Here is a 25,105-nt window from a genome sequence, read left to right on the forward strand (position 1 = left end):
TTATGTCATTACAGTTAAAATGGTTAGCAAAATGCTTTATCCTAATTATTTGATTCGTCCATGTATTATTCTCTGTGCCCGATTTTACATTTTTAACTTTGTTGTGGTTCTTTTGTGTTTAAACCTCCTTTGCGCAGTGGTAAACACTGCAAAAACACAAAATTTTACCAAGTGTTTTTGCACTAGTTTCTACCGCTGTATGCGCTGTACAATGGCTGCTGGAAAAGATAAGTGTTTTATCGTCCAGAAACCACTTGCTGCATTCTTGTTGGTTGTGCAGGAGGCTCTACTTCTGCTTTTCAAACATGTACGGTTGTATAATTGCGTATCTGTTTTCAGCCATTTTCACATGTGAGTGTAAACACTGAGGGGGGCCAAAAGCAGCTTAATTGGATTTAAAGTGACGAGACGCCCTAAAACAGCTGGAGATATTCAGAACTGAGCAGACCAAGATTTTATTACCTAAGAATGATTTTGAGCAAAACATGTAACAAACATATTTCATAACCCACAGACATATCCTAACCTATTCAAGGAAGAATAGCATGTCACCTTTAAGCCTGTTTTTAAGTTAAAATTAAAATTTTTAGTTTGGAAAACAGTACTACTAAGAATGATTCACTTAAAATTAGGTCCTATTCCTGCTGAAATGTTACTTGTAATTTAGTTTTGTCTTATTTCAAGTGTACTAAACTAGATATAAAATGCTTGGTAAGATTTTGTGTTGTTGCAGGGCTCAAAAAGTTTAAACTGCAGCAAAATAACTTTTTAACAAGATGTAGTAGCTTGTTTTAATTAAATTATCCATAAATGTTGATAAGAAGTTCTAGTTGCAGTGGCAGATTTTTTCACTTATAGGAAATCTTCTTTTCCAGATTTGCTAAGTTGTTTCATGAAGAAGAATGTTTTGCAGTGAAATCAGATAACTTTATTTCCACACCTCATGCTTTCAGTGTAACAAAATGTCCTCCCAGTCACCATTTCTTCGTTTTTTCCTCTAAATTTGTTGCTTTTTTTTTGTTTTTGTTTGATCGACTCAGTTCATTTGTGGTATTTTTGTTAATATAAATTGACTTGTGTGAAATAAATAGTTGCAGAAGCTCCTGTGGCGTCTGAAGGAGAGGTCTTTCTGGAACACAAGCCTCGCTGTTAAAAATAACCGGAGTGCTGCCTGCAGGAGGACAGACTGTCTCAAGAAACCTAAAAAGGTCTCGCTAAGCCTCGAGCGCGGAGGATCTGCCAGAAACTAACATTAAACCCGATTCTGACTTTTATTTGGAGGAGTCATTTCACACAGAAACGTTTTTATCAGTCTTTCTGAAAATACTACCTTTCATATGAAAACCAGCATTATGAGATTTAAAATGTCAGTTTTGTAAGTGTTGTATTGTTGCTCGTGTTTCACAGCTTTTCTCATGGTCACGTGAAAATCCAGATTTCTCCTTCAACTTTTTAAAGGAGATTTGAGCCCAAAAAATGTTTTAAAATTCTGGGATAAAGTCCCAGAATAAAACATTCCTCTACATGATTGGTTTAATGTGCAGGTGCAGATGAGTGTCCTTCATCTCCAAACAGCAGATTGTGAATGAAAATGGGATTTGGGGGTAAATGCTATATATAGTCTTAAGTGCATCCATACATGGGGTGGAAGGAGCGCAGCATTCCTCCGGTGAGAGGGTAATATTTTTGTTGCTATCAGCAAGAGCTTCCCAAGTGGCATTAGGCTGGTCTGCCACCGCTTTGTGCTGTTTTCAGTTTTTTGGGGTAAGTTGCTTTTGTTATTTTTCAAATTGAGTTGCTAATTATTTTTTAGGGAGAAAACTATTTGATTTTCATTGTTCACCTGTTGTAAAAATTTATTTTGGGTTTTGTAAAATAAGGATTTCAGTTAGCAGTGGTGTGAAATCTAACTCAAATCCTTGCATGTCTGTTTTAAATACACTTGAAATCAGTTTTTTTAAATTATTATTGCTGGTGTTAATTGTGAATTAAATAAGTGGTCTGCAGTTTATTTTGAAAGAATCATTGGAACAGGCGGCTGATCTTACTGAGTGGTTTTATCAGTGGTGTAAAGCATGTGTGTTGCTAATAATAAATATTCTAATTTTTTCCCTATAATTGAATCCACAGACTGTTAAAAGCTATTCATAGCTGAGGTTGGAAGATCTAGAAATAGGTCAAACGGCTGAATACGTACAATCTGTTGGAGTTTTATCTGTGAAATAGATAAAAGTCTCTTTCTTTTATATATTTCGGTCAGTCTGTGAGGCTGTTTTTATTTAGATTTTAGGATTTTGGCAAGAAATTAACCTTAACGACTCACACTGTCAGTGGAGCTGTGACCATAAGGAGGAAACTGGTGAAGTTTAATGAAGTGTAAATCCTGTGGATGTAATAAATAAAGGCGGTTGCGACTGTGGTGTTGACGTTTCTCACATGATAATCCATGTTTGGTCTCTCCCTCCCCCCGGTGCTTTCAGCCTGAGCTCCCTGACGTTTTCCTGTCATGGCTTCCAAAGTCAAACCCTGGTATAAGAAGGAGGCTGTGACCCAAGTTAAAACTGATTATGCTTATCATCACAGTAAACATGTTGTCAAGCAGCAGACAGAAAGGTATGACGGTGAAGCTCACCTGCTGCTTTGTGAAGCCGCTGCTGCTGCTTTGCCAGACGCAGCTTCAGTTGCACTTTTACGATGCGATTCAGACTCATTTTAGGCCTTTTCACTGCAAAAACACAAAATTACCAAGTATTTTGATTAAATTTCTTGAGTAAATATCTTGGTACGCTTGAAATAAGACAAAGCTAACTTCTATGTAACTTTTTAGCAAGATGTAGGAGCTTTTTTAAGTGAATAATTCCTTAATATTGACGAAATAACTACCAGTTCCACTAGCAGATTATTTCTCGTCTCGTTATAAGGGAAATAATCTGCCAGTGGAACGAGAACTTATATATATTACGTAAGGAATTATTTCCCTAAAACCAGCTCTTATATCTTGCTAAAAAGTTACATAGAAGTCAGTTTTGTCTTATTTCAAGTGTACTAATTTATAATTTAAGGAGCTTTTTAAGTGAATAATTGCTGAATTTTGATCAAAAGTACTAGGAAATTATTTCACATAAAACATAAGAAAAATGTTTTGCTATAAATGAAAAATTCTACCATTGAAACCAGTAAAATCAATATTAAGAAATTATCTTTAAAAATCTATATCTTGTTAAAAAGTTCCATCTTATTTCAGGTGTACTAAGATATTTGCTCTAAAAACGAGATAAAACTCGGAAGTTTGTGTTTTTTCAGTGAACCTGGAGTAATTTTTAAATTGCTTTCTGCTTTGAACAAATTATCTCTTTACAAAGTCGTTAATGTAAACAGCTGCTGCAGTTACACCAATATCTGACTGAAGTTAATAATGATGTTTTTTTCATTTCCTCATACAAATGGGTGGATTTTCAGATTCAATATTCAGCGTTTTATAGCCGATACTTGTAAAAAAACAAACCCAGTGGAAGGCCAGCTGGGTATTGTTTATTTTCATGTTCCTCAAAGCTCAATTAGTAAGAAAAGTAACAAATTGGAGAATGTAGGAGTATTGGTTGGTAACTTTTAGACATCTGGTTCTGTATGCTGAGTAAAAAAACGACGTTTTTGCACCGATTGTTTGACCAAAGATGGAAACTGGACAATTTTTCCTTGTTTATTTCTGATGATCAATCAGATCCTGAAATGTGATCTATTTCCCTCTAATTGATAAAATATGAAACTAAAAACTCAAATCATTTATGTTCTGGAAACAACAATATGCAACCATATTATTGAGATTATTTTACTTTCTCATAAATTCAAAACTGTTACCTCTATCATTTCACATCCTGTATATCGGAGGGAATTTATTAAATCATATAAGAATTTTGATTTATTTGCCTCAAAACTGACCATATTGTTGGAAGTTTTTGTTTTACTGTTTTTTTTTCTCACTGTTTAGTCAGTGAGAGTATCAATAAATTTGAAAATATGATTAAATCCATTAATTATGTGCAGTTTAGTGATACAAATCAAACTTCTCGATGTGACTTGTGTCCTAAAGAAGCGAATTACAAATGGGAACATTTTTCAAGAGCCTTACTTGTGTTTGTGGGGCTGTAATTGATGTGGCACATGGTCACAGCTTTACAGTAACATAAAAACTAACAGTTCTTACTATCACTTTTACTATTATCACAGCAGTACCACAAAATATATTCTGCTTTTTATTTCCTTACATGTCACAGCTGTTCGAAGAAAGAAAACCTGAACCGATTGACACAACTTGATTCCGATTCCATTTATTTTTGTAACAAAATTATTTTCCCGTGCTACAGATGGTAATAATAATGAAAGCACATAATTAAAAATCCTGATTTAACATAATTTTAAGCTCTCTGATAATCTAGAAGCTCCTGAGCTCAAGCCAACGTTAACTTGTGAACGTGTGATTCCTACTAATGCTCTGCTGCTTAATCCAGGTGAATTAATGAATGAATTTTTCTGCACTGGTTTCTCAGCATAACGATCACATGTTGATGCTTTTGGACTCTAAAGCTGTGCTCGTTTTCATTCAGTCATGCTGAGAGGAAAGCAGAACCTTCATTAGTTTGTGCTCAAACTGTAGCAAATCCTCATTCCAGGAATATGGAGCTAAATTAGAGCCAAATGTTTTCTTCATTTGAAAAGCAAAATTATAAATTGAAAGCTTAAGTAAAAACACTCAATCTTACCAAGTCAAGTTTCTAGTGTAAATATATTAGTAAACTGGAAATGAGACAAAACTACCTAAAATATAGAAACTTGTTTTAAGTAAATATTTCCTTAATGTTGATAAAAAAGTACTTATTCTATTATTTAACTTAAGATATTTTCCCATGTCACAAGTTAATTTATCTGCCAATAAAACTGGTACTTTTACATCAATATTAAGTAATTATGTACTTAAAACAAGTCTCTATATCTTGCTAAAAAGTTGCATTCAAGTTAATTTATCTTATTTCAAGTACTAAGATATTTCCACTGGAAATTAGACCAAAAATACTTGGTAAGATTTGGTGTTTTTGCAGTGTATTTTTAATTTCAAATTTTACTTTTTGTATTACAATGTTGCTTTTCTAATTAACAAAACATTTGGTCCTAATTTAACTCCATAGTTGAAATGTAAACATAGTTACACCAGTGCTGGTGGCATATAGTTTTTATGTTTTTCATTCAGTCAGAGAAGAGAAAAAGTAAATTTCTTCATAGTATTTTAAGTTATTCAAATCGTCAGTTTGATCATTTAAAAGCTCAAAACCCTCTTTAAAAACAACCAGGATGATGTTCAGTTTAACATTTAAATATTTACTTCAAATATGTAAATATCTGTAGAGTTTTGCTTTAGGTAGCCAAGCTTTTTACTGAGAATGGCTAATTACGGTTTGATTTTTAAAAAATATGTGTTAATTCGCTTTAGTACAACGAAATATCTTCCTATTTAGTACGACAGAGTATATGGGCCGTACTAAGAAAAACTAAAAGTTTTACATGAATAAAGTCATACAAGAATAAAGTTGAAATAATGAGAAAAAATATTTTGAATGAATTAAGTCATTTACACAAATAGAAAATTACAAGAATTAAGTTCTAATAATCAAGAAGAAAGTCATAATATTGTAATTTAATATCAAAATATAACTTGATTCTTGTCAGTTTACGACTTTAGTCTCATAATTATTTTTTCTTCTTTTCTTAGCGTGTCCCTAATGCTCTGTCGTATTTAATGCCTGAAAGTCTTTGTAAAAGCTGTAACGGCGTCTGATCTCCACAGGAAATCCAGCTTCCAGTCAGCACAGCAGGTGCAGACTCAGGCCACACAGGCTATGGCAGAACCAGCCTACACCGTCCCGGCTTCCCGCCAGAGGTGAGTCCATGCTGACCCCGGCTCATGTCTGGCCTGAGGTTTTCACTCACTAATTACTGTTCTTTAGTTCTCATTCACTTCCTTAAAGAGGATCTGTTGAGCAAAATTCACATTTAACATGTTTACGTATTTCTGGTTTGGTTTCTACTGCTTCTGAAAACAAATCCGCACAGCTGGGGTTTGGGAGTAAGTTAAGGTCTTTTGGTGTCTGGAAAATGAGCCGTAAACCTCAGGAATGTAACATCACAAATCAGCAAGCGCTGCTCTGTTACCTAGCAACCCCGGTGAATCCAAGCCTGTTACCTAGCAACGCAAGATGAACTGCAACACTTTTGGTCAGCTGGTTTTATCGCTGTATGCTCTGTACAATGGCTGCTGGAATAGACCAGTGTTTTGTTTTTGACTTACCATCCAGAAACCACTTGCTGCTTTCTTATTGGTTGTGCAGGAGGCTGCACTTCTGCTTTTCAGAGATGTGTGGTTTATAATTGCACATTTGTTTGCAGAACATTTCCAAGTCCGAGTGTAAACGTTGAGTTGGAGGGCGTGGCTAGCAGCAGATTATTTGAAGTGGCAAGAGGCCATAAAACGGCTCAAAGGCAGAACTGACCAGGCTGAAATCTCATTATCTAAGAATAATTTTATTCAAAAACTGTAATGAACATATTTTGTATAAACCATAAACGTATCCTAACCTGTTCTTGGAAGCATAACAGAGTTCAGTAGGCAGAGTTCCCCATGTTCCACATTTCCTGCTCTATATTAATTTACTGCCAGCATTTATTACTGCAAACTAACACTTAATTAGATCCCAGTGTAACATTAGGAATTCACTATCAAATGTAATTCCACAAAGTATTCAGCGCTCGTTTCCTGCGTTTGGTGTTAGGACTGCTGCGGAAACCGAGGAGTACCAGAGAGTGAGTTCAAACGTGGGAAAAGGACTGGCTGTGATTCAGGAGGAGCTGCACAGGATGAGGATCGCCACTAAAGCTCAAGTGGAAAGTATTGCGATCCAAAAAGAGGCAAGTAGTCAAGGAAACGGTAAATGGATGGCACTGAGTTACACTTTAATAGCGACTTCTCAGGAGGGTTTTGTTCCACACATCTGGAGTCACGTTGCTCATGTTCAGACAGTGATACCAAGCAGCGATTGATGGAGTTTTTCCTGAAGGACAGGGAAGTGAAAATTCCCAAATTTTGGATACTAGACGCCCGCTCTGAGTTTAGGATAGAGATGTAGGGAATTTTAAAATGTTATGATGACAGTTTCTCACATTATTAATCCCACAGTTGGAAAATTAACTTGTAAAATTAACAGTAACAAAATACACCTCACTGAAAATAAAATTATCTAAAAATATTATAAACAACTGTAAAAACAGATAAAATTTAATTAAAATTAAATAAAACTCTGAAAATCTGAGATTTTTAAACGCAGAATAAATAAATACAAAATATGTTCTTATCATTTCTCTACTTTAAAGCTGAGGTACATAACTTTAATTTTTAAAAATATGTTTTTTTAATATATTTATTAATATAATCATTATGTCATGAGGTTATAATGTGAGATATATAATCTGTAAAAGGATAAATTTCCTGAAGAAATGCTCCCGACCAAAAACAGCCAATCAGAGCCAGGAGGCGGGTCTTGGCGCTGTCAGTCACCCTCATGTACACGCTGCTAAATGTGCTAATGGTAGAAAGACAACAAAAGTAACGTACTGCTGCTTTAAGAACAAGGAACATATAAAATAGAAAGCTGGTTTCCAGAATCACGAATAGAAGAAGGATTTTTAAACCAGGTTATGTGAAACTGGTCAAAGCTCTTAAAGCAGCAGCATGTAACTTTTGTTGTTTCTTCACCATTAACACATTTACCAGCACATACACGAGGTTGATTGACTGCACTAAGACCTTCCTCCTGGCTCTGATTGGCTGTTTCTATTCCAGATATATACATGTGGCAGCAAAACATAAAGAAAATGTAAAAATGGCTGCCAGGCGTTGTTTTTATTCTATCAGCCATGCAACAAAAACAGGAAAACCATCACTATAGAAGAGGAGATATGGTTGGTTTTAGTCACTTTTTCCAATCCGTTTTTAAGATAAAACAAAATAAATTGTATGAACTCATTTTTAAGTGATTAGGACTCTTAGATTTAATCAATCTGTAATCAGATATTGTCATTATTTGAATCATGTTTTACTCCAAACATTCACCAGGTGAAGGACATGATGAAAAAGAGAGTGGATTTATTGGAGGAAATTCCCAAGATGCCAGACTTCCTGGTGGCCCTTCGGCCCCACACAGTCTGGGAGAAAACCCCGGTGAAGCTGTTCTGCACCGTGGAGGGAAACCCACGGCCCATTGTCAAATGGTACGAATGTTTTAAAATGTTTCTGCTCCCCATACGTGGTCCTAACTTTTAACATTAACATTATTCCCCACTTCTGCCTAGAAATAAGAACTAAAACGTTTGTTTTGGAGCTTAATGTGCATTTTGTCTGGCACTGAATCGACAACAAATGTCCAAAATATTTCAAAATATCTTTTCTGTACGTCTCTGGGGTAAGAGTAAACTGAATGTTTGCTGTATTTGGTTGGCTGTAGGTATAAAGGAGGAGTTCCAGTCGACCCACTGAGCGCCCCGGGAAAGTACAAGATTGAGAGCAAGTATGGAGTCCACAGTCTGATCATTAGCAGGTGAGTAAATTATCAGAAAATATAAAGAGTTGCTATAGTTTTATATGGAGCTAAATCAGTCTCAAAAAGATTCACAAAGTGAACAGCAAGATTTGTAAGAAGTGTAAGCATGACAAAATTCATAAATCTGGACTGTGAGAGGAAGCTGGAGTCTCTGAAAAGACCCCATAGAGGCAGAATGACCTCTAGGTCATCAGGTATTTAAACACTGGGTCTTATTCCGTTCAGCAAAATTATGATGTGAAAATTATGATCTCTTAAAGGGGCAGTATCCTGTGAAATTAACTTTTTTTAGCTTTACATCATTTTATAATGTTATTCTCTCATCAAAAACACACCTGGAGAGTTGCTTTGATTCTTTCATGTGTGTTTAAATCTCCTTTAATCTCCATGGCAACCATTCAGCTGTGAAAACGCCTGGGGGGACTTAGCTCCGCCTTCGAGGCGCAGCTCCTCCTCTGAGCTGCAGCTTCCAAGTTTCCTCCTCACAGCAGAGCAGCCTCCCTCCACTCAGCTCCTTCAGACTAGCCAGCAGCAATTAGCAACCATCTGGTGAAACTGCTGAGCTCCTCAGTGCAGCGCTGGTAAAAACGCTGTTAAAGGGTTAATAGAGGAGCCATGTTGTGATGAATATTTCAGAAAGAGCAGGAGCTTTTAAAGAGTCAGAGACCCAATTTCAAGGCATTAAATTACAAAGTAAAACTTCTTCTAAGTCATATTTGATATATACAATATTTTTATAAGAACATAGTTACTTGATTGTGCTATAAAATGGCATGAAGTGACTGGAAAACACATAAAGCTGCACAACTAATTATTCCAACCCAACTTCGGTCGCATGGAAATATTGCTCCAAAGGTCAAGTTTTCTTCTTTTTTTTTTTCTTTTTTACCGTTGGTTTTTCTGAAAGGAGATTTTTTAAATCTCCTGTCCAGGAGACAGGAGATTTAAAGTTACAGATTACGGCATGGGGCTGACGGAGCCATCAGCTGTTCGTATCAAAGTGCTGACCTTTGTGTCATTCGAGACGTGCATTCCTCCCTCCGCATGTGATTTCTATCTCACTTCCTGCTTCACTCCTTCCTTTCACCTCTTCTCCCGTCTCCGTCTGTCTGACCCTGCAGTTTTTTTTAATAACGTTTTACTCAATATAAATAAGAAAAGATCGTATTCATGACGTGAAAGCAAGTAAGAACAGTGTTGGATAGAGGAGTGACTTTATGCTGCAGCAGCTGAGAAAGAGGATCGTCTTAAAATAGTTCTGTCTTGAGTGAAGGTCACATTTCTTCCTTCTATAGAGGGAATGCACTTGATGTCATGGCAGATTGTCTGGTCCTTAAGTTTCGCCCTCAGGGTGGAACGAAGACCCTTGACTCAGTGTTGGCAGCCTGGAAACTGAAAAATACAGAAGCTGGAAGATCTGTTGTTGGGTCAGCTGTAAAACTGATTCAGAGATTTTTTTAAAGCCGTCAGAATTAAAAAAAAAGAGAAAGTGGGTTGCTGTGGTGGTGCAGGGGCAAAGCACAACCCATGTATCGAGGCCTTAGTCCTCATGCTGGTGGTCACAGGCTCGATTCCCGGCCTGGTGACACCTGCCACATGTCTTCCCCGTCTCTCATTACCCTCTCTCCTGTCAAACTACTTTCAAATAAAGGCCACTAGAGCCAACAAAACCTCTAAAAAAAAGAGAAAGTGCCAGATGGATTGAAGCTGTATGTTTTAGGGTAAAAATTACGGTGGCCGACAGGTGCAAATGCGCAGCAACAGAGAAAACATGCAAACAAAAAAAAAAAGACACGCGCACAAATGAAATGCAGAAAACAAAAAAAGAGACGCAAACAAAATGTGCTGAAAACCGGAAGTGCTCCAGAAGTACTGTATTACACAAAATGATTTTTTACAAAGTTTTTAGGCGAGAATGTTGACGTATAGATCTGAAATATCTGCTAGGTGCATCAATAAATCACTTAATTCCAATATTGCTCCGACGTTTTCGGAGATGTCTGCTCCCGCTGTATTAACAGCCAGCTCCCCTCGCCAGCTGTCAGCTGACCGGGCGCTCCATGTTCGGTACACCGAGAGAGAACGCTCGTCTCCCGGCAAATCGTTTTAAAAACTCCCGCTAGTTTTCCCCTATGAGTGGAGATGGAACACAGATATTAAGCCTGGTAATGGCTGTAAAAATGTTTGGTTCACTAAAGTATTTAATTTATTCCTGAGCAAATGGGTTTGACTGATTAAAGCTAAGCCTTGCTGCACTTCATTTGTTTGCATCTCTTTTTTTGTTTGCTGCATTTCATTTGCTTTTTGTTTGCGTCTCTTTTTTTGTTTGTCTATTTTTATGTTTGCTGCATTTCATTTGTGCGCGTGTCTTTTTGTTTGTTTGCATGTTTTCTCTGTTGCTGTGCATTTGCACCTGTCGGCCACCGCAAAAAATAGTTATAAAAACATAAACCTGATCGGGTGATTAGCCACTCCTGCACACAAACGTAGGAAAAACATTTCCACTGTCACTGGAAAAACTAAGTACACCCACTGAATGAATAGCTTCAAGCCACATCAGCTAGAAGTCGTTTTATTCTTATCGCCTGTATTCGTTTCTCAAATTATTTTGGTTTCCTGTTTCTGTGCCACTTTCCTTCAGTTCATTCCAGCTCTGCTCAGTTTCACAGCATTTCCGTCAGGTTCATGTCTGGATTTGGACATTAAAAACATTTTGATTCTTTTTTTTAAAGATCTCGAATGAGGAGAAAACTGATCGGGCGATCGATAAACGGAAACATGCAAACAGAGAGAATGCAAAATTCATGCAGAAAGCACCAAGCTGGGATTTGATCCCTGAACGTCTTTTTCTGCAAAGCAACAGTTCCTCCTGCACCACTGAAGCCCTAAAGGAACTTTAATTAATAGAATATATATTAAAAAACAAAGGACTGAAAAAGTGCATTTTGAGGAAATTATCTGAAAGAGATAATCAATAAAATATTTAACGTTTTTTATCTGCAGCATTATATATTGTTATAATGCCACAATGTTTTTGACGGTCCGATCATTCCTACACAAACACCAGAGGTCCTTTTCTTCTTTACAGAACCTTATAGTGTGCAGTTCCGTAGTGTGTAGTGACAACAATAAATTAAATCCATAGAGAAAGTCCACTTCTATCCCCAATGCGGTTTTTAATTCACTACAAATGAACGCCACATTCATTGTTTTTCATATATTTCTAAAGTTGATTTGATGGATGTATGTATTGTTTGCTTGTCTGCAGGTGTGTAGTGAGTGACACTGCAGAGTACAGCGCTGTAGCGACCAATCAGCATGGCACAGCGACCAGCAAGGCCATGGTCACTGTGAAGAGTGAGCTTCTCCTCCGTGACTCTTTGGTTTTCACGTCCTGGTGCTCAGAGTTTTACTGATGGTCACTTTGTGTTGTTGACAGGACCATCCGGAGCTGCAGAGTCCTGCCAGCTTGGTCTCGGTAACATTACACTGTTATAGCTGGTAGTAATAAATTATTAATAGCAATAAATGTTTCTATGTGCTACTGTGGGGCTGAAGCTAATGGTCGCAGTCAGAATCATGACAAAATCAGATCAGAGGTTTTAAACATTCTTACGATGACCACTTCCTGTTTGTCCCGGTCCAGTTCCCCATCTGACTGAGATCCATCCCAGTAAGCTTGAGGTCACCCTGCTGGAGAGATTCCCAGTGAGCTTTGGGGTGGAGGGGAGCTCCACCAGCCTGACCTGCAGCATGGTGGTGGTTCCTGACCTGCCCAACGTACCACCGCTGGCCCAGTGGTACCGAGACGGTGAGACAAGCATCCAACCGTTACACGACCATTACACCGTCATCCATCCAACCGTTAATCCATCCATCCATCCATCAACCCATCCATCCATCCATCCATCCATCCATCCATCCATCCATCCATCCATCCATGCGTTACACAACCGTTAAACCGTCATCCATTCATCCATCCATCCAACCGTTACACCGTCATCCATCCATCCATCCATCCATCCATCCATCCATCCATCCATCCATCCATCCATCCATCCATCCATCAGTTAAACCATCCATCCATCCAACCGTTACACGACCGTTACACCGTCATCCATCCAACCGTTAATCCATCCAACCGTTAATCCATCCATCCATCCATCCATCCATCCATCCATCCATCCATCCATCCATCCATCCATCCATCCATCCGTTACACAACCGTTAAACCGTCATCCATTCATCCATCCATCCAACCGTTACACCGTCATCCATCCATCCATCCATCCATCCATCCATCCATCCATCCATCCATCCATCCATCCATCCATCCATCAGTTAAACCATCCATCCATCCAACCGTTACACGACCGTTACACCGTCATCCATCCAACCGTTAATCCATCCAACCGTTAATCCATCCATCCATCCATCCATCCATCCATCCATCCATCCATCCATCCATCCATCCATCCATCCGTTACACAACCGTTAAACCGTCATCCATTCATCCATCCATCCAACCGTTACACCGTCATCCATCCATCCATCCATCCATCCATCCATCCATCCATCCATCCATCCATCCATCCATCCATCCATCCATCCATCAGTTAAACCATCCATCCATCCACAATTTCGTCTTTCCCCTTCATTCGTGTTCTGATCATTAATTAATTAATTAATTCATTCATTCATTCATTCAGTAGTTCATGTTTTGGTCATTCATTCATTCATTATTTTCGGTCATCCATTCATCCATCTATTCAGTAGTTTCGGCCATTCATCCATCCATTCATCCATCCATCCATTCATCCATTCACTCGTTCCTCCACCCTGCGTTTCCACAGACACGCTGCTGAAGCCCAGTAACCTGGTGGAGATGTCGGTGGGTGGCGGAGCGGCGACTCTGACTCTTCCTCAGCTGGCCAAAGACGATGAAGGACTCTACACCCTCCGGATCTTCACCAAGGACGGCACCGCTGAGCACAGCGCCTACCTGTTTGTCTCAGGTTAGACACTACATACGGTTAGCGTAGCTTTAGCTACGTCAAAGCTGTAGCGCCTGCCCTACACTGTCTAGCTGCAAGCTTCCTCTGGTCTCTGTTTTAATTTGCCTCCTAGATGCTCCTGCGGCTGTGAAAGGAGCTCCTGGAGCTCCGATGAGCGTCAAGGCGTATGACGTCAACTCGGACTACGTCCTGGTTGCCTGGAAACCCCCCAACACGGTTAACGAGGCACCAATCACCGGATACTTTGTGGATCGGTCAGTCAGGGACCTGAAGCACTGCAGGCTCTCTGTCAATAGACGTTAGCACTCCAGCATGCTAACTAAACATCTAGCTTCAAACAAGTTATTTAGATCAGAGACTTGAAGCTAAATATTTTGCTTGCTAACTAAGTGCATAGTTTCAATCTAAATATTTACTTTCCTATGTTTTACATTTAATTTGGAGCTAAATATTTAATTTGATTGTTTTAATTCTTTGTTTGAAGCTTAATATTTAGCTTGCTAACTAACTAAATGCTTTTAGCTCCCTAAGTAAATATTTAAAGCTAAGTACTTAACTTAGTTTATATATTATATATTAAAGAATAAAGCACATTTATATATTAAAGAATAAAGCACAGCAGAAAAATAAAAACCCATTTCTTTCTCCTATAACAATATTAATCCAAATTTTTACTGTTGATTTTTGACTTTAAAAATTACATTCCATAGTTCATTTCACATTTGTTGAATGCAGATGTTTTCATCACAATAAAATGTTTAAGTTATCTTTTATTTATTTTTTTAAGTTGCTCTGTGCTGCAGGTACTGCAGTTTTTGTGAATAAAATTATAAATAACTTTTAAAGCATTGTTGTATGGAGCTATTCCTAAAAAAAAACTTTGACCTCACCAACCTAAAGAAGATTTTGGATCTGTAGGTTTGCCGATGATGGTGAAAACCCATCAGTATTAACAGCCTTAATGTTTTTGCCATGTTGTCTCCTGTTCTGTTGCGTAGCTGTGAAGCTGGCACCGACACCTGGGTCCAGTGCAACCCGGCGCCGGTGAAGGTCTGCAAATTCCCGGTGAGCGGGCTCGGCGTCGGCCACTCCTACTACTTCAGAGTGAGAGCCGTGAACAGCGCAGGCATCAGCAGACCGTCACGCAAGTCTGGCAAAGTGACCGCCATCGACGCCGCGGAGAGTCAGCGCCTGCAAGGTACCGACGAAGGTAAATTCAGCGAACGGGGAAGGAAGACGTCAGCGGATCCTAATGGATGTTTTATCCTCCTTTCCAAAACCAGTGATAAAAATTGAAGGGAAATATGACATAGTGATCAAGGATGATGAACTGGAAGGTACAGTAGGTCACAAAGGCTGGTCTTTGTGCAGAGTTTTGCTCTCCTTTTCATCCTAGAATAATTCACACTTTCACCGAATACTAACCCATTCCCATTGTTCAACGCCGCCATGGAATAACCACCATAAAACAACATTTCTTCATATTTAAAATCAAACTGATGGGACTCTACGTTCTTTTTATCCTATCATCTGCGTACGTCGTGATCAGCAAAAGCAACAGGGTTTGAAAAATGCCTCAGGCTTGGACTGATAACAGTAGCAAAGTTTAAAGTTGTGCTTTGTTTTACAGCCATTTTCTCCTGGTCTTGAGCTGTTTTATCTCCTTTAAGGAACTGCTTTCCAAAACTTTGCCTTTTTATTTGCCTGTTTTCTAGCCTGTAGACCCAAATATAACCATAACTACAGGGGAGTCTGGAGTAAGATGAGACATTTAGCTTGATCGCTAAATATAGGATATTGTGAAATATGATCTGACTGTTCTTTCAAACAGTCAGATCAAATGTAAACATAACTGTTTCAATAATGTAGCATGTCCAAAAAAGTTTTCCCGTGGCTCATCTTATCCCAAAGTTACCTTTTCGACTTTATCTTTTTGTCTTCAGCTGAAATGTTTATCTTCAGTTTGTACATAGCACAACTGACACATAAAACTAATTTAAATCTAATATGGTCTAAACACAATTATGAAACTTATGATAGATAAGTTTTAATTTAAAGAGTGGAAAACCTTTTATTAAGAAATAAAGGTGTAACCACTTTACCCCATGAGGTTCTTGCCTTCACAAACTTCATCAAATGATCCTTCCTCCTAACTATTTGGTCACATGATCAAAGTTTTTTACTGTTTCCTAGCAACAGGAAGTTTTTCAACTTACTCCAGACTCCCCTACTGAATTTAAATATACAGTGTGTAGAAAGAGAACCAATTAAAAATAGAGATGTGAGGATATCTCAGAGGACGGTGAAGCGGACCAGCACCGCTGTGGGTTCAAGACGCAACATAATGGAGTCAGAGTCGGGTCATAAATTTAATAATTAGACTCGAATAGATAGATAAACTTCATAGAGTCTGATTCACGAGTGTGTTTATACTTTTATATAACAGTTTGAATGGATCAATGAGTCACCTGCAAACGTGTGGAAGTTGTACAAGATGAATCAGATGTTGAGTTGTAGCTTACTAGATAGATAGATAGATAGATAGATAGATAGATAGATAGATAGATAGATAGATAGATAGATAGATAGATAGATAGATAGATAGATAGATAGATAGATAGATAGATAGATAGATAGATAGATAGATAGATAGATAGATAGATAGATAGATAGATAGATAGATAGATAGATAGATCACAACAGCTGTCATCTGTTGCTAGCCAACTAAATAACTAGACAGCTAACTAAATATCTGGCTAACTAAAAAGCTAGCTAGCTAATAGCTTGCTGATTAAATAGCTAGCTTCCTGGATAGGATAGATAGAATTTCCTGGCCCCTTGGCCACCTCTGTCCTCTGTCACTTATCGATGGTCTCAATATCCGGTTGTTCGGCCATTTTGTCTGTATAGTTCTGGATGTCAGACTGGATCTTTGCTCCTTTACTTTCCACCACTTTGAGAGGGGATTCCCATTCAGACCTGGGATTTCTCCAGATGTTTTTGTGCACCAAACCAGCCACTTGGTCCATCTTTTCCTGCTGGTATCTTACCCTGTGCTGGGAGATGCTGGATTGTCTCTGTGGTCTGTTTGTCTAGGATTTTGTAGATCTGTTCTTCTGTTTCTCTTGTTGCACCGCCCTGTGTAGCTCTTCCTTCAGACCTGACCTCAGTGGTAGGTTTTGGTCATTTCTGTCACTTCTGGCGGTTTGTTGGTGGTTAAACTCTTTTTAGTATTCTTTGAATTTCTAACAAATTAATTTTTTAACTGAGCGTTGGATTCTCCCACTTTGTTTTCTTTCAGCTTTTCTGTTCACACTTTAATAGAGTGTTTAATTTTTTACTAAGCCTGATTACTCGTCATTCTCTACCCTACACCAATAACTCGAAACACTGATTAAAACCATCAAATTAAAGTGAAAATAACACACAGGATGCAGAGACAGGGTTGTTGCTGGAGTCCTGCTTTCCTTCTAAACAGTAAATCCAATTTAGACCCTCACATGAGACAGGTGGTGTTTATTTCTTAAAATAATTAAACAAACTGAATTATTGAGAGCAGTTTTCTCCTCTCTGTTGGAGAGAAACTGAAAATCTCTGAAATTTTCAGTAAGAGAAAAGCCTTCAAACTGGGACTCCTTCAATGGCTTCTGCTGTGTGTGCTTTGAACCTGAGAAGCATTCACTCCCGATCCAGGCTATGTAACTCTCCCTGGCGAACCCACGGACGTGCATGCGTCAGAGATTTTGAAATCGTACGTGGTGCTGAGCTGGAAGCCTCCCAGCCCTCGCGGACGAGCTCCACTCTGGTACATCATTGAAAAGGTGCGTGTTGCTTCGCCGTTCGCCTTTTATTTTTATCAGTAGACACTCGGCAGCATCTTTGCTGCACAAAACAGAACCGTAAACCTTCACTTGTTTAAACTGTTCAAAGCTGCAATATGTAACTTTTATTAAAAAAATGTTTTTTTACATATTTAAAAACTGTTAACATGTTGCTAGTGTATGATATGAGACAGATAATTTGTGAAAAGATCGATCTCCTCAACCTTCTCACTGAACTGTTATTGGCGTCTGACGAAATGCACCACTTGCAACCAAAACCCACCAATCAGAGCCAGGAGGAGGGGCTTAACGCTGTCAGTCAACCTCATGTACTTACTGCTCAATGTGCTAATGGCAGAGATGCAACTTAACCTGACAGGAGGCGAAAGGCTGCCGTCCTCCAGGCATCGCGCCAGTCAATTTAACGATGCTTATTGGTCCCCGGAAAACGATAAAATCCGGACATCATCATCAGAAAATTCCCTCGGATCAAATTTGAAAATTGGACGTTGCTGCTAGCTGTTAGGTTTAGTCAACAACTTGTAGGTGGAAGTGAGAGAGCTGCGCAACATAAATAATCACCCGGTCGCAACACGGTGCGCTAAATAACACTGGGTTACAAAAACAGATTTTTTTGGATGTTGTCTATGTTTTTTCAGCTGAATTGGGAATATTTTCCACCTCTGAATCCAAAAATGACATCCATTTTTCTCAATCAGGTTTTTATTCTAATTTGATTTAGAGAAATCTGATCTTCTGATATTTATGTTAATATTTATCATCCAAAAAAGGTTTTAGGAGAAAGAAAATGTTTTCTAACAGATTGTATTAGTTAAATGTTATAAACTTGGACTTCTGTCAGTCTATGTAAATTGAACATTACGTCTTCGTTGTGTAAAATCCTCCGTCTCTTTTCTAATCCTGCTCTTCACTCATTGATTCTCAGGAAACTGATCCACATGTGAGAACAAGTCCTGCATTTTGATGCTCATGTTGCATCCATAGTTCAGGAAGTTGACCTGAACCAGCAAAACCAATGTGATTTTTGGGTTCAGCACATCAAACAGTTGAACAACCCCAGACAGTTTTTTGGCTGTTGACCAGGGTAATAAAACATAATTTAACGAAGATTTGAGGCAGATAATTTTCCTTAAGGAATTTTAATAATCAAGGTAGCAGAATCATTGGCGGGATCATTAGTTAAGACCCGCCTCCTGGCTCTGATTGGTTGTTTCCAGTTTGCACTGGGAGCTCAGGTTTTTACACAGACTATCTGTCTCACACCTTACAGCCACAACATGGTGGCAGTTTCAACAAATATGTAAAGAAAACATGTCCTATAAAAGTTGCATACTGCAGCTTTAAGCGCCTAGTGGAAGCTGGAAACATCACAGTAACGGAAATAGTTCCCGTCTGTTTTGATTTATCCAACAAGCTGAGCTGTTGAAGCGTTCATGAAGTCTCTGTGGGTTTTCATGGGAGCTCTACCATCTATGCCTCCCTCCTCCCACAGTGCTTAGCAGGCACTGCAGCGTGGCAGCGGATCAACACAGCCGTCAAACTGCACTCGCCCCGGTACCCGGTTTTTGATTTGCAAGATGGGCAAAAGTACCAGTTCCGAGTCTTTTCCGTCAACATGTACGGCTCCAGCGAGGCGTCGGCGCCTTCAGAGCCCATCCAAAAGGTCGATGAGGATGGTAAGAGCAGCCAGGCCTAAACTGCTTCACTGAGCCAATCGGACATTAAAAAATCTTTATTTTGGTTCGCAGAGTGTTAATATTTAAACAGTTTTTATGTGTGTTTTAAAGTGCTGACCTCATGACTATTTTCCTTTGTGTTGAAATTTTTTATTTTATTTTATTCCTGAAGAGATAAATTGAGGATTATCTCACCAGTTTGTGTCTCCACAAATTCAGAGTCCCTGATTTATAGAAAAGCAGCATCGTGAAATTATTATTATTTTTAACGAGTGTCGTTTGTAAAGTTACACAGTCAATAATTTTGGTTATTTAGTCTGTCATAAAAGAAAAGAAAAATATTTTTCTCACCTTAATATTCATTCATTTATAAACGTCACAATTTCAAACTAAATATTTAATTTATTATCTAGTTTGGAAACTAAACGGTAGCTTCAAACACAATATTTAGTTAGAAGTTAAATAAGCCACATATCTGGTTTACAAATGAAATATTTAGATTGCTAAGAAAATATGTAGCTTTGTGCTAAATATTTAGCTTTAAGCTACATATTTTCTTTGAAGCTAAATATTTATGTTCCAGGTAAAAATATTTAGTTTGAGCTAAATATTTGGTGTGAAACTAAATATTTAACTCCAAACTAAATACTTAGTTTGAAACTGTGACATGATATTGTGAAAGAAATGACTGAAAAATTAACTTTTACTTTTTTCTCCTTAACCCAAATTACTCTAATTTTTGACTGTGCAACTTTCCACACAACACCCCGTAGTTTGTAGCTGAGAGTTTTACATGATGTAAATATAAATATTTATCTCAACATGTAAGTGTTTAAGCTTAGCCAGGTTTTTAAAAAGTGGCTGTGTGTTGCAGGTATCGAGCTGCCGGTTGGTATGTATGAATAAAATCATAAATCACTTTTATGCGGAGTCTTGCACCTTTAATTTAAATCAACAATGACTTTTCTATTCTATTCTATTCTATTCTGTTCTGTTCTATTATTCTCTATTCTATTCTGTTCTATTATTTTCTATTCTGTTCTATTTTTTTCTATTCTATTCTCTTCTGTTCTATGCTGTTCTTTTCTTGATGCACTCCTTCAGTTTGCTGTTAAAGCACCAATGTATTCGTCTCCCACTGTCTTTATGTCTTGAAAAACAAAACCACTCTCTTGTTTCACAGAATAAATTGTTCCAGTTTGTTTCACTAAAACACAATAAACCCTTTACAAAGAGTTGTTCACCTGACTATTATGTTCAAGAAGACATAAGGTCTCATGTCTTAATTATTGTAAAATTGATCTTTGTCCTTTTTTAACTCAACTTCAGAGACTTTAAACATGATTTTAATGTAATCAATGTGACTTTTATGTATATTTTTTGTAGATTCTGAATTTTTGTTTCGACATAACAATTTCCATTTGACTCCAAAGTTAATTTAAATGCATTCAGTATGGAGTAAATGGACCCTGACCTCTTTAACTGATGGTTTTTGATTGAACAGGCGTTCCCTCGGCTCCGGGGAAGATTGTTGCCACCAGAAACACCAAGTCCTCTGTGTTTGTCCAATGGGAAGCTCCACAACATCTGAAAAACCTGCTGGGTTATTACATCGACGGCCGGGTTGTCGGAGCCAAGGAGTGGTTCCCCTGTAACCACAAACCGTTCAGACACAACAGGTGAGACGTGCCGGGATCTGAACGGCAGATCAGCTCCAGTTCTCACTGCCGGGAGAGATTTCTGGGGTAGAAAGTTGTTTTTACCTGAGGTTAACCAAATTTGTCACGTCGCATCTTTTCCCGCTGTGTGTTGACATAAGCAGCGAATCACGTAAACACAGAATGTCGATGATGTTTTCAAAGTAATTTCTGATTCCCCTGGTCGCTGAATGTAACAGCAGGGAACATTTTGTTCTGCTTTTGTTTGGTGCCAGTTACGTTCCCACACTCCCGCTCTCCTGAGGCGCCACCCAAACGCCAAACTGGGCCAAAAGTTTGAAAAGAACATCAAGTCCGAAAAAGAAAATTCAAAACAGTTTTTCAGTTTCAATGTTTTGCTTTTTGGACAAACTTTATGTCCTCAATTTTGCTCCACCGCCCAAGACTGGACCAAAAAAAAGAAGTGGGCCCAAAACAGAGGCCTGGTGTTCCCCTCTTGTTATATCTGTAAAATATTTGGTGAAACTTGATTAAAAATTTTTAATTTAATTAATGGCAGAGGCTGTAATTAATTAATCACAGTTTAATCAAAAATCAGATAGACAAAAATAAGCTGTATTTTCAATTCAAGAACCCCATTTTCTGCTAAAGTATTGAAGAAATAGACATATGTGTTCAGCAACAAAGATATTTATTGTTTATAATCTTATTTAAGTTATTCAGTCACCAGCTTCATGCCAATAGATGTTATAACCATACAGATTTCAAATGTTTCAGAAACATCTCTGTTTGAAACACATCTCTGAAAAAACACAAATGTAGAAATGTGAACCGTAGTCTCTGACATTAGCACTGTCTGTGCTGCTGCTGCTGCTACACGTTTAGCATTGAGATGCTACTCTAAGCTGGAACAGCTGCGCTAACAGGCTAACTCCTTCTAGCATAACTTCAACACAACAATAATCTTTTACAGCGTCTCATCAGATCGGTTTTTGATGCAAAAATTAATCCCCAGGTCAAGAAGAAACAATTGTGTCATCTATTGCTGTTTGTGAATGTAGCTTGTGTGTCACATTTATGGTCGTACCAGAAACATGTAACTACACAGGGTTCCAGAAGGAACCTTTGTATGTAAATAAAAAATAAATAAAATAAAAAATGTTAATGAAAAAAATGCAATTGGTTGCATTAAAATCTATGTAATTAATCAAAATTAACACATTAAAGTCCCAATCCAAATTAAAGCATATTGAGCAAAAGGTAGTTTATCTTATTAGCAATCCAGTGATCTGTAATTTTCCATTAAAAACCAGTTCTAAACTTAAAATATTCAGTATGTGATTCCAAAAGCCCAGATATTTTATCTTAAAATTTATTTATAGATTTTCCTTCCTTATTTGAACAGCCCAACCTGATTAAATACCCCGTTAAATATATTTCTGTGGTTTGAAAAACAACATATAGGAACCATCCAATTGTTTTTTTCTTAATATTAGTCTGCAAAAATATTGCTATGAACTACAAAGAAAACCGGATCATCGTAGTTAAATCTGACAGAGTGCTGATGATGATTGTTATTTATAGTGAAACGTACTGAATGTGTGTCAGGTTTGTGGTCCACGGCCTCATCCCAGGGGAGAGCTACGTTTTCCGCGTCCAGGCTGTGAACATCTTTGGCCTCAGCGAAGAATCTCAGGAGTCGTCCCCCATCGCCGTGGAGCCGGCTCTGGGTAAGAAACATAAATACCTCTGGACTCAGTCTGCATTTTCAAACTACTTCTGGTCAGATAAACCTGCAAGCGTTTGAAATAAAAAGTTAAAAGGTAACCCAATAGGTGGCAAAGCTCATCCTCAGGACGTCTCATTTCATTGTTCTGTCCAGGGAAGGGAGTGGATTACGGTATGTATTAAAACGAATTAATATCCAACTATACTGACTCACTTCCTGCTTTTGTTCCTCGTTCACCCTAACAAAGCCACGTCTTTCATCTCCCTCTGTTCCAGTTTTTACTCTTCACAGATAAATTGGGTTCAGTAAAAGTTCAAACACAGATGTTCACATGTGCAGGGGCGGTCCCAGCCTATTTGGGGCCCTGGGCCGACATGCCATGTACCATCATAGATGCACTCAAAACTTCTGTTAATATTCACAAGAAACATGATACTACAAACGCACAAAGCAAGGCACAAACCATATACCATGCAGTTAAAAGTGTGTTGCATGTTATTGTTTACATCTGGAAATTTTGCACAACACTAAAGAGAAAAAATGATTCGTTTACTTGCCATCCGTAGCTGCGCTGCTGCGGTAGAACAATCGGGTTAACAAAATGAAACCTGGAGATGTAGGTATTAATTTAGAGCAGCGCATCACAGAAAAGGGAAAAATTATGCAGAAAACCGTTGAAGAACAACTCTTATTCTCCTTTTCTAGCTCTCTGTGTTGACCAAACTACGCACAGACCCGTTGCCTTAGCAACTGACAACAACACCACTAGTGTATCAGGATTCAGCATCAAAAAACACTCAAGCATTTTCCACACAAAGATCAGAACATCCAGTCCTTTACAGTATTATGATCTCAGGCTTTATGTTTATTTTGCAAATATTAATAAGTCATCATGTCAGGACAGAGGTGGTAGATTAGATTAGCTAATTTAATTTACTGAAGATCGGTTAGAGTTGGTGTGGGGTTTTTTTTTTACGAAATCGAAACTCTGAATTCCACAGCACACCTACATGCTAAGGTTTTCATAGTCAAGCTAGCATAACTGACCTACTCCACCGTCCCTCAATATTTTCTTTAAATTCAAACTTTTTCCAGACCTTGTTATCTAGAAGCTAAGCATTGCATCTCCTCTCCTTGAATGTCTTTTATATACATTTAAGATTTTAACATGTTATGTTGACAACTTGACAGCTACAGCCAATGGTGGTCATTGTTCGCCAGCAGAATCTTGCGCCCTTGACGTCACATTGCAACGTGTCTATACAATACAAATACAAAAAATAAATACTGTAGAAAATAAATACAATTATAATAAATTGCACCATTTGTCATGTAGAAACAGGCAACAGATTTAACTACAAAAGTGTTTACCAGTATAACAGTTCATGTTATACTGAGGAGAAGCCACCCTGGGCATATGCCCAATTCGCCCCATCAGAAACCGCTGATGCACATATGATCACAATACTTGTTGCTAACAGTAGTTTTTAAAAATGTTTATCCAAATCCTGGAGAGAATGTGTGAAAAGTCTGAAGTTCAGACGGGATCTTGTGACGTTTTCAGCGACTCCCAGCGCTCCGTACGGCATCACCATGCTGAACTGCGACGGCTCCTCCATGACTTTGGCCTGGAAGAAACCCAAACACTCCGGCGGATCCAAGGTCAACGCTTACTACATCGACAAGCGGGACGCGGACACTTTGGTGTGGAAGGAGGTCAACCTGGCTGCGGTCACTGAGCGGATCTGCACTGTGAGTTTACTGAAGCAATAATGACTTTCTATATTTTAACTGTAATTAAAATCAAGCTTTGTTTGTTATTTTAGGTGGACAATCTAACAGAGGGAACATTTTACGAGTTCAGGATCCAGGCTGCTAATCTAGCTGGTGTTGGTCTGCCATCAGCTCCCAGTATGCCGCTGAAATGTGAAGCGTGGACCATGGAGCAGCCAGGTATCCGTTCCTCTGAGGCTTTTAATTACTCTAGTTTTATTAATCCGGCTGGAACAATAAAAACCTTTTCAGAAGCTTCAGGGTTCTGGGAGTGGCGACGCCAGAAAATGTGTGTATATGTGTATATATTTTGATTTTCAATTTTATTTAAAATTTTTAAAATTAAAAACTTTATAAAATTATTTTTTTATTGTATCTATTTGTAAACTTTTAATCTACCTACAAGTACATCTTAAGTAGATTATAAATAGATGTTTTAATTTAAAAATTCTACTTCTAAGTAGATTTTTAATTTAATTTTACTTTTTTTTTTTTAATAAAATAAAAAAAAATTATTTCTTAATTTTATTTTTAAAGATACAATTAAAACTCAGCATATATATTATTATGACTGTCAGGTTAATTGGTCTCTCCAAATTGCCCCTAGGTGTGAGTGTGTGTGTGTGCATGGTTGTTTGTCCTGTGTGTCTCTGTGTTGCCCTGCGACAGACGGGCGACCTGCCCAGGGTGACCCCGCCTCTCACCCGGAACGTTAGCTGGAGAGGCACCAGCAACCCTCCCGACCCCACTGAGGGACAAGGGTGTGA

General features: G+C 38.2%; 1 protein-coding gene across 3 annotated transcripts in view; it reads left to right on the forward strand.

The window, feature by feature from the left end:
• Window positions 1-1,630: 1,630 nt before the first annotated feature.
• myom2a (myomesin 2a) overlaps window positions 1,631-25,105 on the forward strand; it is a 34,945-nt gene continuing 11,470 nt past the window's right edge. The window contains exons 1-19 of one of the 3 annotated variants that reach the window (XM_008418486.2): window positions 1,631-1,764; window positions 2,481-2,613; window positions 5,840-5,932; window positions 6,822-6,957; window positions 8,162-8,316; window positions 8,550-8,642; window positions 11,914-12,002; window positions 12,085-12,123; window positions 12,292-12,456; window positions 13,499-13,660; window positions 13,773-13,914; window positions 14,659-14,858; window positions 14,944-14,997; window positions 17,354-17,481; window positions 18,995-19,178; window positions 20,683-20,857; window positions 22,445-22,566; window positions 24,130-24,317; window positions 24,392-24,518. In XM_008418486.2, the coding sequence (XP_008416708.2) occupies window positions 2,507-2,613; window positions 5,840-5,932; window positions 6,822-6,957; window positions 8,162-8,316; window positions 8,550-8,642; window positions 11,914-12,002; window positions 12,085-12,123; window positions 12,292-12,456; window positions 13,499-13,660; window positions 13,773-13,914; window positions 14,659-14,858; window positions 14,944-14,997; window positions 17,354-17,481; window positions 18,995-19,178; window positions 20,683-20,857; window positions 22,445-22,566; window positions 24,130-24,317; window positions 24,392-24,518 (2,359 nt within the window). In that variant the 5' untranslated portion in view covers window positions 1,631-1,764; window positions 2,481-2,506. Of the gene's footprint in view, window positions 1,765-2,480; window positions 2,614-5,839; window positions 5,933-6,821; window positions 6,958-8,161; window positions 8,317-8,549; window positions 8,643-11,913; window positions 12,003-12,084; window positions 12,124-12,291; window positions 12,457-13,498; window positions 13,661-13,772; window positions 13,915-14,658; window positions 14,871-14,943; window positions 14,998-17,353; window positions 17,482-18,994; window positions 19,179-20,682; window positions 20,858-22,444; window positions 22,567-24,129; window positions 24,318-24,391; window positions 24,519-25,105 lie in introns of all 3 variants that reach the window. The other 2 variants (XM_008418504.2, XM_081610548.1) reach the window with 2 other exon arrangements.

Source organism: Poecilia reticulata, chromosome 1 (assembly GCF_904066995.2).
Source record: "Poecilia reticulata chromosome 1, P_reticulata-male-v2, whole genome shotgun sequence".
NCBI lineage: Eukaryota > Metazoa > Chordata > Actinopteri > Cyprinodontiformes > Poeciliidae > Poecilia > Poecilia reticulata.